General features: G+C 41.6%; 1 protein-coding gene across 6 annotated transcripts in view; it reads left to right on the forward strand.

Moving 5' to 3' along the window:
* The window catches only part of LOC109624594 (contactin-1a-like), a 70,293-nt gene extending 57,634 nt beyond the window's left edge, over positions 1 to 12,659 (forward strand). For all 6 annotated transcript variants that reach the window (XM_020079390.2, XM_020079392.2, XM_069528539.1 and 3 more), the window contains exons 16-24: positions 3,061 to 3,222; positions 3,512 to 3,661; positions 4,252 to 4,322; positions 6,410 to 6,644; positions 7,615 to 7,718; positions 8,267 to 8,456; positions 8,564 to 8,676; positions 8,789 to 8,945; positions 10,149 to 12,659. In XM_020079390.2, coding sequence (XP_019934949.1) covers positions 3,061 to 3,222; positions 3,512 to 3,661; positions 4,252 to 4,322; positions 6,410 to 6,644; positions 7,615 to 7,718; positions 8,267 to 8,456; positions 8,564 to 8,676; positions 8,789 to 8,945; positions 10,149 to 10,225 — 1,259 coding nt within the window. In that variant the 3' untranslated portion in view covers positions 10,226 to 12,659. The remainder of the gene's footprint in view (positions 1 to 3,060; positions 3,223 to 3,511; positions 3,662 to 4,251; positions 4,323 to 6,409; positions 6,645 to 7,614; positions 7,719 to 8,266; positions 8,457 to 8,563; positions 8,677 to 8,788; positions 8,946 to 10,148) is intronic.
* Positions 12,660 to 15,904: the final 3,245 nt, after the last annotated feature.

Raw genomic sequence — 15,904 nt, forward strand, 5'->3', positions numbered from 1 at the left:
AGATTTGAGGCCAAGTTTCCGGGGTGAAACACATGACACATGACTTTTAAATAATTCCATGGTGCGTCAGACAAATATTCCAGAATTACTCATTAAAATCTTCTCCAGCTGTTATCATCAGATCATTATATGCAGCTGGAAACTGCATTTGTTTGTGTGTGTGTGTGTGTGTGTGTGTGTGCGTGTGTGTGCGTGCATGTGTGTGTGTGAAAAAAAGTGAGAGAGAGCAACAGCACAAATACTGTACATTCGACAGCTCATGTTTGAAGAGGAGTAAATCTCTCCAGAGGAACCAGGCCGTGGCCTGTTTTGTTGGATAATCTGTCATCACATGAGGGAAATAGAGAGAAAGAGAGAGAGAGAAAAGAGAAAGGTCCAGAAAAGCTATGGAGGGGAATATCTTGTGTCTTTGTGCAGGAGCCAGAGACTCAGAGAAGACTAACTATCTCCCGCTATGATAAGGTCAGACTTTCTTTTCAGGCTGTCTGTATCTTATCATTTTACACACCAATAACAGCTTCTACAGCCTTCTGCTTGTGCCTGGCCTTTTTGGAACATTGCAAATTATCTAATTTTTGTCATAAACTTGTGTCAGTGAAGCAGCTCTAAAAATAAACGGAAAAAGTTTTTGCATTATATTTTTTCTATGTGAGCTGATAACAAGCTGCTGCTGCTGCTTTGTTAGATACAGTTGTAGACTTTATTATACTCAACAGAACAAGCAAAGCTGCTGTGCCATAGAGAAGTGTCCGCTTCTATTCATCTTCATTATAACTCAACAACACAACACCTTTTTATAGAGTACAGCGTTTACAGGCAAACAGAGGCTTTGGTCCTCCTGCAGTGTCTGGGGGTTTGATTCCGACCCGGCCCTTTGCTGTGAGACTTCCATGCTCTCTCCTCCCATTTCGTGTTTACTGTCCTTGTGCACAAAAAAGTTTCTTACAGCGAAGTGTTTGCAAAAGTGCAAACATGTCTAACTTCGTTCAGTGCAGAATGATTTTTCATTGTCATTTTCTGTCAACCACACTAGAAAAGACGACAAAGAAATGACCGTTTTTCATGGCACAGTTCAACCCATCATCAATAAAAGCAAAAATGCCCCCACCCCCCTAAAAAGAAAAAGATAAATAGTGTGCATTTTATGTGTTGGTACATGTGTCATGCATTGCAATGAGTCTTTGCTGATGTGTGGGACATATCTCTCAGCACAATATTTTGAAAGGGAGTGCTGTTGATTTCAGCTACATACAGATATCATCACGCACCAAATCAACACTGCCACACGTCTGCAGTGCTCTGTCTGACATTTCCCCTCCTTGGTGATTCATCTGGCTTTGTCACCCCACCCCTCCGACTCCTGATGACTGAGTGCTTGCCTTACAGCCCTCCCCTCGCTCCTCGAAACAGGCCCGGTGTTGGCAGACATATAGGAACCCAAGAAGCGTAGCGGTGATCTGGTTCGCCAGTGATCCTGGGTGTGCTGCCTATGCTGCCCCTGCTTTCAGAAGCAGGTGCTGACAGATGGCCAGGTGAAGGCGCAGTGGCCAACTCTGTGATGTGTCTCCCCGCCTGAGGGGAACCAAAAACACAGGAGGACCATGGGCCGCTCCCAATGAAGAGCCAAGTGCCAGCAGTCCACAGCGCAGAGAGGGAGGGATGAAAGATGGCTATTTATCAGAGCAGATGAGGAAGCAGATCGGCTTCAGGAGATCGTCCGAGCTAAAAACACAGCTCTGCACCTGTAGCTTGTTATTAGAAGGGATTTGTGATAGAGAGAGGTTTCTTCCCCCATATGTTCTGGAGCATAATGTTTCAGTCCTGCCTGAACAGTGTTGAAATATGGCCGTGTTAACTTAAGTGCCTGTGAGTCAGGATGACTTTTCATTAACTTTAAACAAATTTGATTGCTTTTGATTTTCACTGACTTTCTATCTGTGTAATTTTAATAATTTGATTTAAATATCTTATACATGTATGTAGGTGAGAGAAGAGGAATCCCACACACTGTCCTGACCTTTATGAAGGCCCACGGGACCGAAACATTGTACACTTGACAGTTCTGTACTTTTTCTCCTACACTCCCATCCACTGTATTTTTGAAGGTGCGCATTGGCCTTTTCAGTTTTGTTTATATATGTGCAATACCGCACAATTTAAATTTATTTTACATTGTGCATATTTCTATCTTTTACAATTCCTTGTGTGCATATTGTATTTTTTACGGAATGATTACCTTTACTGAGTGTTTCTTTCACTATTCCCTTTTTGCTGCTGTTTATCTTGTCTGTTATAATCTTATCGTATCTTGTCTAGTTGTGTCTTGTCTTAAACAACCTTAAACAGGAGTGCTAAGAATTCACCCAGACAAAGTTTTGTACAGACATACAGAATCAGCACAATATTTAATCCCTTTTGTTGAATCGTATTAAAAACTTGATTTTTCACAAGTTGCTCTGCTTTACCCTGCAACTCTTAAAGGAGAAGGGAAGCTTAAGGCCTGTCCAGCTTTGGTTGTCTAATCGCCTTATTTGTCTCATATTCGTGGCTCGGAAAAAATAATCTTGGCTGATTTGTGGGGCTGTGGGTTGGGAGGCTCCACCCGACACAGTCTGGGTTTTCTATTAGACCATTTTATGTTCCAGAGGAAGAATCGAGAGGAGCAGGGGAGAGACCAAGCAAGACACGCTGGATTCAAAAGATCTCGCTTAAGCTTCAGTTTATATATGTTAGCGGGGTCTGAGCTCTAATGCTTTAATCCATCATCTTTGCTGACGTCTGTTAAAGAAGACTGTAAGAAGACCAAGTGTAAAAGCTTTGATGTATTTCATATGCATCATCTTGGAGGCTGGTGTTGAATTAAAAAGTTCAGCTCTGGACTTTGGACATTAATTCCCTTATGAGCTTAAGTAAAGGTCTTTCATAAAAACTGTCTTTCTCTATAATTTGTGCGAGTAGTGTGTTTGCAGTTTCCCATCAAACTCCTTATTCAATCCTGCAGCCACACTAGAGTTCATTGCCGATCACATAACACTAACTCGTCTCTTTCCTTTACCTTAGGTCCCCCAGGGGCCCCAGGTGGGTTGCGAGTGGTGAACAAAACCGACAATAACGTGATGCTGCAGTGGAGCCGAGGAGCAGACAACCACAGCCCCATCTCCAAATACACCATCCAGTACAGGGATTCCCTCCAGAACGACGTCTGGAGGAACGCCACTACATGTGAGAACTTTTTATATAGTAAAATAAACACTGGTGCCTTAAAGCTGAGCTGACAAAGTGATGCTGCGGACCTCCATGGTGGTTAATGTCTCTTAAAATCATGATTTACAGACGCTTCAAGGACATAGACATAGGAGTAGGTTCCAAAAGTGGCACTTAATTATTGATTTAAAGTATTTTGGCAGAACAATACCTGCTGTATATGTTTGAACATATACAGAACATGTTCAAGCGTCCTGTAACCCTGACATTTTGGCACTGTAAAATTAAATCGTGCATCTCACTGTAGCTCCTGCAGATGTAGAGGGGAACACAGAGACAGCTACCGTGGTGGATTTGCTCCCCTGGACCGAATATGACTTCAGGGTGATTGCCACCAACACCCTGGGGACAGGAGATCCGAGCAGCCCGTCGCCCAAAGAAACAACCCTGCAATCAGGTAAGACTGCGTCCCGACTCAAGTCGAGTACGGTACACAAGATTTGTGGGAGTAACTTAAAGGTCACAGAAACGTGGTACCACAGTCCAGCTTTCCATTCTAATATTTACTCGCCATCATTCTATTATAGCAGTGTTTACTTATTTTACGTCGTGCTGTAGGAATGAGTCAGCAGAAAAGCCACCGTGCTGCACTTCCTACAGCACCAGCGTCCTGCCAAACTCACCACACAAACCTCTACAAATGAGCACTTTGTTGAAACTGTATACTGATATTCAATTATAAAATGGAAATCACAGGCCTACAGTAACCTCTCTTAAAAAATAATCATCATTGGAGAGTGAGCTTCGAGACTCGAGGCAAAACAAAAAAGAAGCTTAGCCTCTCCGTCCCCCCTCGGTGGCAACGTTCCCACATGGACGTTAAGGTGTTGCGTTTGGCACGGGGGGAAGACATTGATATTGTGTTTGCGGAGGAAGGATGTTTCAGTAGCGCTGCCAGGGATAGATTACAGCCTGTGTGGGTTGGCGTTGCTTGTGTGGATTCTCAGCATGTGGCCTGAGGGTTTTGCTCTTGCTGTGTCATTGTAGTTCCTGTGGTGGCGCCCTCGGACATCGGCGGGGGTGGAGGGACCAGCAGAGAGTTGACCATCACATGGACGGTAGGTCTGGACTTCCCACAGGGCACTGGGGTAAAAAGGTTATGGAAAAGTACAGTGCTGCTGCAACACGCTCAACCAAATTAAGTTACCAGAGGAAAACATTTTTCAAACTGCAGTAATGATGATTGATAGTATTGCTGTTCTTTTAAAAAAAGAAACTATTACACACACTCATAGATATCAATTCCCTAAAGGTGTGAGATTGTTTTCATCAAGATCCCTGAATTATTCCCTGGGAAGGTTAAAGAAAGTGACGAAAAAGAAAATCCTGTATCTGCTCTCTGATCTGGATTCATACCAAAATTTAATGGATTCTTTTCTGACCCATATCACCTCCTTCCACTAAGTTTTTTAGTAATCCATTCTGTAGTTTTTATGTAATCTTGCTTATAAACAACCCAACAAACAAGCAGGCGTGAAAAAGTAATGGTCTTGCCAGAGGTAACAATGAAGAAGACAAAATTACAAGCATCTATTCAATTCAATCCAAAATGATTTGTATAGCGCCACAGCACAACATACATTATCTCAAGGCACTTTACATAGTGAGGTCAAGTCTACACCAAAGACAAGTGGGGAGGGTGAGAGAGAAGTGTGAATGAATGGTACATTCTTCCTGAATCAACTTGATTGATTTACAACTGGAAAAGTTTTGCAACATTTAATCTAAGCACCCAAATGAAAGAGCCGTAAGTTGGACAATGCAAATAAACAGTAGAGCAGGAAATTGTAAAAAAAATTAATATAACAAATCAAAGCTATGATGCTTTCAATACAGATTTACAGGAAGCCAAAGATTTCTGTTGCAGCTCTGTACATCAACAGATTAGAGACGGGGCAGACAACTGTCAAACCACACGGAGCACGCAGAGGAAATGAAGAATGAGTGTCGGATAAAACAAAACAATCACTATCAACAAACATCAGTAAGTGGACTGAAATGTTATCCTGCACTCTCCTGCTGCAGCCGCTGATAAATAAGCTCTCATGGCTAAATTGCCTTTTGCTTGGCTGCGGCGGACGTTCGATTCCAGAGCAGCTGGAGGATAAGGCAGGCGATGTGTTCAGGGGTTAGTGATGCCTAATGCAGGCACGTTTTGTAGACATGTGGTGCTATGATGAAACAAGAGTGCCAGCAGAGGAAATGAGGCAGAAGGAGACATTGGGAGGGACGAGCCAGCAAAGTGTCACAACTCTGTGTTTATAAATCACAGAATGCAGGGATTTTACTTTGCTGGAGTTGGCCTCTTTGAGTTCTGCTGTTAATTATAGCACAAGCATAAGCGGTTGATGTACTGAGGTGAAATCTGACAGGATCGACGTAGTAATCGCAGAAACGTCTGTTTGTCTGTATGCGGAACTCATATCCTGAGAACCGTTCATCTTATCGCCTTCACACTTGACATGTGTGTTCTTAACAGCCCAAGGAAGTGCAGTGTTGGATTTGGTGTGTTTTGGGCTCGTGATGAAAAAACGGCTTGCAGTTAGTGGGGGCGGGGCTTAACAGGCAGTCTGCCGACCATCAAACATGTTTTCTTCTACGTACTTGAAAAAAGTACCACCCAGTCCCACCCGATCATTTGGACCATTTTTATTTCACCGTATCGGACTGACACAGACATTCAGGGTTGTCGCAGGTGCTGATCGCTGTCATGTCAACATCTTTGTAGAATCACTTCCTCTGTAGCAAGTTGTCTTCAAAGTAGAATAACCAGGGTTTTATTTTTTAAATGTTGTGAACTTGGGTCAGAAAATGATCGATTGTTTATCAGACCTTTGAAAAAGCTGAGTTGAGTAAATCATTCAAACTTATATATAGAAACCAGACCTGAACAGTAATAAAGCAAATTCAGTTTTATTAAAAACATTGATAATTTAAGTGCAAAAAAACATAATCTGGATGATGATCATAGGTTGCTTTTACAGATTCAGAAAGAAAGCAACAACTAGCATCACCACAGGCCAAGAAAACAGCCTTCTCCAAACAGGCAGGTTCACAACAGGCAGTGCACTAAGAGTTCCAGGATTGAGAGTTGTGTTTGATAAAAAATGTGCTGTAATTTGTGATGTTTTCCTTTTCTCATCAGCCGGTCCAGCCACAGTACTACTATGGCCCAAACTTTGGCTACATCGTGGCCTTCAAACCTCACGATCAAAATGAGTGGAGGAGGGTGATAGTGTCCGACGCCCAGGCCAGCCGCTACGTCCACAAAGACTTGTCCATCGTCCCTATGACCAAGTTCCAAGTCAAAGTCAAAGGGTTCAACAGTGAAGGAGAGGGACCCTACAGCCTCACAGCCATCATTTACTCTGCGCAGGATGGTAAGCAGCTCCTTCCCCGACACTGAAGCGCAGCGTGCCAAAATCATCCCACAACACTGTCACAGATCAGCCCGATCCTGTTTGTCCTCAGTATCTTGCAGAGAATGGATGAATTCTTCAGTATGCCAACACTCTGCTATTTCAATCTGTCAGTGTCAGCTACTTATCACCACCGGGGTTTTCAATGGGAGTAGGAGCCATTTAATAGCAGCTCTTGTGTATAGTTGTGAGGAATTTTAATACCCCCTTGAAAAGTGAACCCATCTTATCCTCTTTCTCTTTCCTTGCGGGGGGATTATCAAGATCTATGTAGCATGAACCAGAAAGCTGATAATTCACCCAAGGATGCAAAGCATTTAGCCTATTTATTAACTTCCACTGACAGACAGTTAAGATAACTACTGGCACCCCAGACGTGATGGCCTATGCCCCGTTGCCATGGTATCGCACTCTGGGAACGCTTGCCATTGAGCGTGTTTGATTCTGTAGCTAAGCCTGCAAAGCATGCGTGTGTTTTAATTTGTGTGCATGCTTGTTTGTGTATTTCTGCTCAGTGCGACGATCTGACTTTCAAGGACAGTTTCACACAGTGTGTAACCGGCCAATTATTCACGGAATAGTGCACGATGGCCTAGTGGGGGAATGTGAGCCAAGATGGATTTCTCTCACTTCACTTGTTCTTTACTGTCATTAATTCACGTTACATAAAAGGATGCATAAGTACCACTGACTGAAAAATGACATTCATAAAGCCAGTAGACACAAAGCAGGAAGTGCTAGATCGTTTATGGTCAGAGTAATGGATCCATTAGTTTGTGTGGTACACAGGTCGATATCTTACTAAACATATTCATACATATAAAATATGCTGCGCTTGAGTTTTATCTTTGCGATGCAAGATGAAGGGCAAGTCCTTGAAGTGCTCTCTCTGTAAATAACCTATTAATCACACTGTATTCTGTCTCCTCAGCTCCATCTGAGGCTCCTGTGAGCGTCGACAGCAGAGCTCTCTCTGCCACAGAAGCCATTGTGTCGTGGCTGCCGCTCTTACAAAGCAATATAGATGGATACCAGGTCAGCATAGTTGTACTGGTGCATGCAGGGGGAAACAAATGTGAAAGACGGACCAGAGCCGTTTTCAGATATGTATTCCAGATAATGTCCTGACAATTGGGTGCTGACATTTTCTGGAGTTTGCCCATTCACATATGAAGAACGTAGCAGGAGATTGTTCTTGTGAGGTGTGGCACCAGTGTAGAACATGCAGGAGGCAGGACATGATGTATTATATCAACATGTCCACTCCGAACTTAATGCGACTTTTTTCTTGGACATTTGCTAACTCTCATACAGCCCCACTGGACAATATCAGGAGAGAATCTGGAGTTCAGTGCATGTCTGAAAGCAGCTTACGGCTCAAGCTGTGGAGCATCTAAAGATATGTTATTATATCGTTAACTGGGTACCTCCCAGCTTCTATATCTTGCTTTTTTTCATTTGAAGTTTTTCTCATTTACTTGCACTTTGCTTGTCATTACATTTTACCTTTCTCCAATACTCTACTATGATCAGTTCTTCTGACACTATCCTGCCCACCTCACCTCTGTCCTTGTATGTGCCAGGTGAAGTACTGGAGGAATCAGGAAGACGGCGAGGGTGGGGCACAGAGGGTGGTGGTGTCCAGCAAGGAGAACCACACCAGGTTGGAGGGTATGAAGCCCGACTCCATTTACCTCATTGAGGTCAGGAGCTACAACTCTGCAGGATACGGGCCGCCCAGCGAACACATCCAGATCCACACCAAGAAATCCCGTATGTTCTGCCTTTCTAGTATTAAACAGCAACATCTGCATTGAACACAACATTGTACTGCATGTGAGTTGCTTGCTCTTCATTGTTGTTCTTGTGTCTTTTACCAGCTCCAAGTCGACCCCCAAAAATAATAGCTAAAAAGTTAAAGGGCCAGTCTGTAAATATTGCCTGGGAACACGTTGAACCGCTGGATAACGAGGCACCGATAGATGGCTACAAAGTGAGTATGGCTCAACATCTACTTTATTACAGATGATAATATCTCTGAAGTGAAACATCAGCTGCTGGGAACCTAACATTCTTATATCTTATCTGTGTATGTATAAATCTAGGTGCTGTACAGGCAGCAGGGTCACTCCACAGGCACCCTGTACACAACAAGTAGGCGGTACATAGATCTTCCCCTGCCTGCAGATGGGAACTATGTGGTGGAGGTCCGGGCGCACACAGAAGGAGGAGATGGGGCCGTGGCACGAATCCACATCACAGGTAACGGAGACAGACCTCAGTGTTAACTTGGACAAATAAATCAGGCCTGTTAAGGGGACTGATATTTATGAATGGTGCAGTTCAAGATAAAAATCCCATCAAGTGACTGTTTAATTACTGCCATTCTAGTTTCTAAGAATGATTCTCTCTGTCCTTTCATTGGTATTTTCTGCTTAATGGACACTTAAATAAGTGACAGAGTAATAAAATATTATACCACCTTCACAGAGGTTTAGTTTCATATCAGTGGAATAAAAATGAGGAAAGCCCTTGGTTATGAAATCGCATTTTAAATCCAAGGCGCTGAGGTATCACGCTGAGACGGTTCAATCCTGGCCTGTCGTTTGCCAGTGGGATTAGACCAGATTCAGAGTTGGTGGTAGGTTATCATTTGTCACAGTTAGAGGGTTCCCATGGGCCAGAGCGGAGCTGTCACTTCAAGTTTCATACCTTAAACTGGAGGGCTAAGATGGGAAACTTAACAGTTTGTGACCAAAGCCTCGATTGCCCAGTGATCCTCACACTGGCCGATGGCCTGATTGTAGGCTGACTGGATAGAAGAGGCCTTAAGCTCCTGTAATTGATCTTGATGAGCAGAGGAAAACCCCCTCCGCTGCTTTTCCATATCCCTTATCGTTCAGTCCAGACCCAACCTGACAGCTTGATTTCACAGACCTGGGAGTTTAAGCTGTGGAGGATTTCAGATGCTGGGGGGGGGGGGGGGGGGGGGGGTGTTATGGTGAACTCCACACAGATGGGATATCATTTCAAACACACGCCATATATGGTCTATAGATAGTGAGAGTTGGACATACAAGGAAGGAAGCTTCTTCCCCTCAAATCAGTATAGGCTTTATTGACCAACCATTAGTTGTGTGTGGAGCGATACTCAAATATCAATACTTCTCGTATTAAAAGATTGATATCTAAATTTGCACAAAGTATGTCTACCGGCAATACCACCCCTGGTTTTACTTGGTATTGGTTAAGAAAAGAAAAGTTGAATCGCACATCACAACCAAGTACAGTATTAATAATTGGACTCCAATTTAACACAGCTCTCATTGTGCTTATACATAAATAAACACACAGCTAGGAATAAGGTCAACCAAAACAGACATATAGGTTATAAGTCATACGAAAGGGGGCATATACAGTATTTGACTGTTCAGTTAACATTCTGTGTCTCTGTGTGCCTCTCAGGTGGGGGTGTGATGGCTGCCCAGTCTCTCAGCTTACTTTCCCTGCTCCTGGCAGCTCTCCTCTGCCTGAACCTCTGAATGTAGCGCCATCTTTGTCTTCACTCCTTGTGAAGAAGACTCTTTAAGGTAGACGCCTGTTAAGGACTTTGGGATTTTCCACATTCTCTCGGTTCCACCCTACAACCCGGGACGTCGTATATTCCAACTCTTCCCCTCTGGAATTTGTTTGTGGGAAAAGACAGAAATGGAAAAAAATTGGAAATGGACAAAGACATCCCTTATTTATCCACAAAAAAACACCTCTTTGGAGGAGCGTCAAAAGGAGTTCTGTCTACTTTTTAAATATGCCTTATATAAACGACTGCACTTATCTTTCACAGTGACCTGTTTTTAAATGGATAGTGGTTGAATATGTGAACATTACATTTTACACAGGTTGGTAGTTTCATGTCTGTAACATGTTCTAGTCCATCCTACAGTGCATTCCACAGTTAAAGTAAACAAGTAGCTGTGAAGGATAAGTGAATACGTTTATAAAACTGTCTTTGTCTTTCTTTACTTGCAGTTCAGTGGCATTTTCTTATGTTTTCTTTTCTAAATGAAGCACATACTCTCTTACAGAGATACAGTCAAAGCAAATCTCAGCCTTTTACATACTTGATTTTATAACAAGCATCATAGAGAAGAGCTATTCATGTCATGCTGAAATAATATATCCAATAATTGATATTGTTTTGCTATCTAATATACTATGGATGTATTGCAGAGACATAGATTGGTTTGACCTGGAATCAGTGCTTATTCACAAATCACAACATGAACTCTAGACCATATTCACACAGCAGCCATTTTCCTCTGAAGTCATGCTCGGGGTGGGAAGCTCAAATGCTGTTGAAACAAAATAATGTTGTGTTGCTGTGCTCCGTGTTGAAAACTCATATAAGAGAGAATCTGACAAACTATTTTCATTTCTCTACCGATTGTCTTTTCAGTTGCTGATCAGTTAGGAAGCAGTGAAATGAAAACAGTTTGTCAGATTCTCTGTGTTTATGTGACTTATAAACCTGGATCACTGCAACACAACATTATTCTGTTCATAACAGGATTAGCCCTTTCCAGACGAATCGTGCCGCCAGAGGAAACTGGCTGCTATGTGACTATGGTTTATTAAACCACTTTAAAGTTGTGTGCATGTTGACATTGTGACATGAAAATGGTTCAAAAGTGTTGGGGAGTGTTAAAACTGAATGTAAAGAAATCCACGGGACCAAGTGAACATATCAAACATATGGAACACTTTGTTATTGTGACTGCTGATCTACCACCTGTAGTTATACTTGTACATCTGTGCAGCGATCAGCGCCTCAACATCTGGGTCAATGTCGTAACCGATGCTTCAAAAAAACAGCTAAATTAGAAGTACTTTTGTTTTGACTGTATCATGAGGACCACAGTGGTAGAAGCTGGTGCTTTGTAAAGAATGTTGGCTTTTTTCTTATTACATTTTCATTTCGTCTCTAATGTATGGCTTCGTGTGAGAGTCACTATTAACAGCTACAGTGAAGAGTAGCGACGCTCATGCCCTCCAGTAATTGTGCAATGTCTGATTCATGTGGCTGACTTTATATATTTTCCAATATGACAACTTGCCTAGCTCCTTTAAAAGTAAATGTACTATATTTAATCTTTTCATTATCTTGTTTTAACAGAAGGTATAAGCAAAGGCATCCATGTCGGCGGAAAGAGCCAAAGGTCATGACATTGTTTTCGCTCCATTATTTGTAACTTTTTTTTAACAAAGAAATTTATGAACATTATCAGCTGTTGTCATTTTTTTGTTCATGATTAATATATGTGTATGTCTTCAAAGTTTAAATGTTAATTTCCCTCAACGACAAATGCTGCGTATTGAATTCCTACGATTCACGTGTTGTGTGACTGATGCTGGCCATGCTTCTACATTGTGACTATATCAACATCCACCACAAAGTGCTTTTGCCGGTCATTTCCTTCATGCAACAAATCAAAACAAAAGAAGAGTTGCCAAATGCATGAATGCCGAGAACCTTGACTGACATTTTGGTCGAGGCGGCGACTCTACGCTCTAACATGCATGACATTGCAGATGAAGTGTACATTACTTTGCAACAAATCGACACCATAGCGACTTCTCAACCTCTGTGCTTCATCTGAAATACATTCCACTACTGAGTGACATCGCTGTATGTCAGAGACAGTAGAGATCTAAGCCTGACACGGGCTTCACTCATCTCATGTGACGTTTTAGGGTGAGTTTTTAAAGAGAAAAATCGAACTAAAGGAATCTCACTCGTAAAAGCTCAGACATGGTCTCTTGCACACGATGGTTGATGTTTGATGGCATCACTGGAGGCAGTGGCAGCGTGTTTGGCTGTTCAGTGCTCCACTGGACATGAACGGTACATGTGAGGGCTGAAACTGGAACTTCTCATTGGCTGGATAAAGAACAATAAAATTGTAGTTAACTATTAAATTGTTCTGTTTTTTTTTCCTTTGTTTCACAGTGAATTTTCTGACACGTGAGTCTTGGGGAATACTCTAAGTTTATTGAAAGTCTCAAGGAGAGTGCAGCTGACTCTGTGAATCTGAGAGCACTTTGGGCTGAATACTGTTTTTTGCAGTTAAGATTCTTTACTTCAGTCACCACAGTATAAGGGTACTCATTATGCAACCCAAAGATAGACTAATGTATTAACTTTCTTACAAGCTGCACACAGTACGCTGGAGTTACTTTCTCAAATACTGTTTGAAAGTTTGTTCTGTATTGCATCATATTTTGTAAGCTCCTTAAATACTTTAAATATAAAATATTCAACAGCATAACTTCATATTTCAGATAACTGTTGCAGGCTTAAAAAGTATGTATTCATATTAATTGCATTATTATTAATAGCCTTTTTTAGAATATATTTGCACCATGATGATTTGCACCAACAGGAAGAGAAGCACAGTTTTCATAGAACAGTAACATTAATATTCAGTTCAAATGGAGCTTTCAAACAGCTTCTCATCCAGGTTCAAAAGTCACTCTCAACTTTGGAAACTGTAAATGACAAACAAGTCTCACCACAATGGCCATGTCGTAGATAAACTGAAGTGTTCAGTTTATTGGCAGGTGGCAACCAACGTCAAGGTGCATTACCTGCACTTATCTACTGTGTCCTCTTCATCTTCTTCTTCTTCAAACATCCTCCTCCTGCCTGGCCCCCAACTTCAATTAGCCGAACGAAGAAGAAGAAGATATGCATTGCACCTTTCAAAAAACTGCAAATAAAATAAGATGTAACCATATTGAGGAGTAGTGGTAAAAGAAAATAGTACAATAATCAAAAGTAATAGTTAAAAAACAATCAAATAAAAGCCAATCAGTAAAAGTAAATTTTTGGGACTTGATCATGATCATCAGCTGGAAGTCGTCCATGACCAGAAAAGGACGAGTGATGTAGTGGACTGTGGGTCAGTGTGAGTTGACCAGTGGAGGTTCAGAAGAGATTCTACGAGCTCAGCCTGAAATACTGAATTTACTGTGAGATTAAAGCTGAGACCACAGCAGAATATTTCCCTCTACAGCACAATTATAGTTTGAACGCTACAAAGAAAATGTGTTGGAGTTATTAGCAGCGTTATCAAACTCAGACAGACCCTCCACTGGGATGTGGGATCGCTGCGGGTCTCAGGTGCTTTTTGCTCTGAGGGGGGATTTGAATAAAAATCACTTGTGTCCTTTCGCTGCTGTGGGATTAAAGTATCTTTTTACGCTCCTCGAACTTCAGCCTGGTTTTGTGTGAAATGTTCATAGCTGCGTTTCAACTCTCACATATCAAACAAGAGAAACTAGAGCATCACAGATGATTTATGAGCTCCTTCCATTATAAACTCAAGCGCCCTTGTTTTGCAGGAGAAAGCTATTCTTTACCGAAGCCAGAACCAAATGTATCAGAGATAGTGTTTCAATCTGTCCTCCATTACAGATAAGGCCGACTCTAGTCTAGTTTTTTCATGCTGAAACAGCTGTTGGAGTTTTGTCTTCTATCAGGTATCCAGCAGTCGAAGAAGTAGATTGATATCACTTCTCTTTCGTGGATTAGGTCAGGGGGAATAAATCAGATTTTAGCTTCTTATTGAGCTGTAGGTCACCTCTCTGTTTCACTCATGGGTCACAAGGGTTATTCACTGAGATCAGCTCACAGAGAGAACAAAAGGAGAGATATATTTTTCTTTTACCCCTGCTGAGATTTTGTTCTTGATTCAGGGGCTTATCAGTTCGAGCATATGGCCTGTGAGATAGGTCTGATCCCAGGTGGCTGTGTGTGTGACACTTCACACACTCACAATCCTGGTTACCTGCGCTGAAGCTTGCTTCACTCCCCCTCCTCATTTAAACCACATCCTCCAGACTTTAAACTCATTCACTTCTGAAATATAGTCATTTTATTAAACAGATTCAATCTAATATCACATTATAATGTAATACTAGAGGTAATATTTCATTTTATGTGATTGACAGGGTAAATGAATACATTCCTCTGACCTCCTTGTGCCTGTGTGTCTGCAGACAGGTGTGCAGTCCCGGGACAGATCGTCATATTGTCTTTGTAAATCTACACCTGTTCTCTGACAGCTCAGACAACACATAACATACTTGTAAAGTGGTGCACACAGCAGACTGCTTCGCTTGGAGACCTGAAACGAGACGCCCTCTCTGACATGCCTGCAATATGTCAAGCTGTGTCAGGCTGTAAGGCTGCGCTGGACTCACGCAGGAGGGCTTTATAAATGAAAGGTCTCCATGCAGATATTGTGTTACAGCTGCTGGCTTTAAGCATGTGAAAGAGCCACGACCCCTCGGGACGGGTTTCACTGACATGGCATCGCTGCAGAACCTGAGCAGAAAGTAAACTAAACTCATTTAATAGGGTTAGGACGAGGTAAAATAAAAAGCACACTGATAATGTCAATCACGATGTGGACTGTTAAAGTTTTTAACTGAGTCATTTCCATCTCAGCTTGAAGGATCTGTTTCCAAGTGAAGTGACGTGTGTGAGGATGAGAGACCTCTGCTGGAGAGGATCTATATCACACAGCATCTACCACAAACTGCACAAGTGGTGGAGGAAGTACTCAAACGTTTTATTGTTGTAAAAGTAAATAAATAGTAAACACAAATGTACTCAAGTGAAAGTATCACATGAACATTTCTACATGTGTAAAAGTAAGTAAGTACTTAAATATAGTTCAAGTTTTAAAAGTAAAAGTATATTTGTGTAATATTCTCTGATGCAATGTTCCACAACAAACAGTTGGATGGCAATTTATAGCTCATTCTGTTTCCTCCCCGGTGCTGCTGCAGTAATCTAAAGTTACCTGATTGTGTCAAGTGGAGCAATTGACTCGTTATTGATTACTTTTAAAGAATATATATATAAAAAACGTCTTGTGAACATGTCATACAATGCATTGTAAAAATGTACTTAAAGGTTCAGTGTGTAAGATTTAGGTGAAAGAGAACTATTAATTAATATCACTAAATTCTACACACTGTACCTTTAAGTAGACTATAGATACATGGAAGTAAAGTTACTATCATCTCACCACAGCACACAGCCAAAATAAACTGAAATAAAAAATCCACATTACATAGATGGTGCTAATCTAAATACAATACAACTTCATAAATACTTAAGGCAATTTGGTTTGATTTAATATTTAAAAAAAACC

Source organism: Paralichthys olivaceus, chromosome 7 (genome assembly GCF_024713975.1).
Source record: "Paralichthys olivaceus isolate ysfri-2021 chromosome 7, ASM2471397v2, whole genome shotgun sequence".
Taxonomy (NCBI): Eukaryota; Metazoa; Chordata; class Actinopteri; order Pleuronectiformes; family Paralichthyidae; genus Paralichthys; species Paralichthys olivaceus.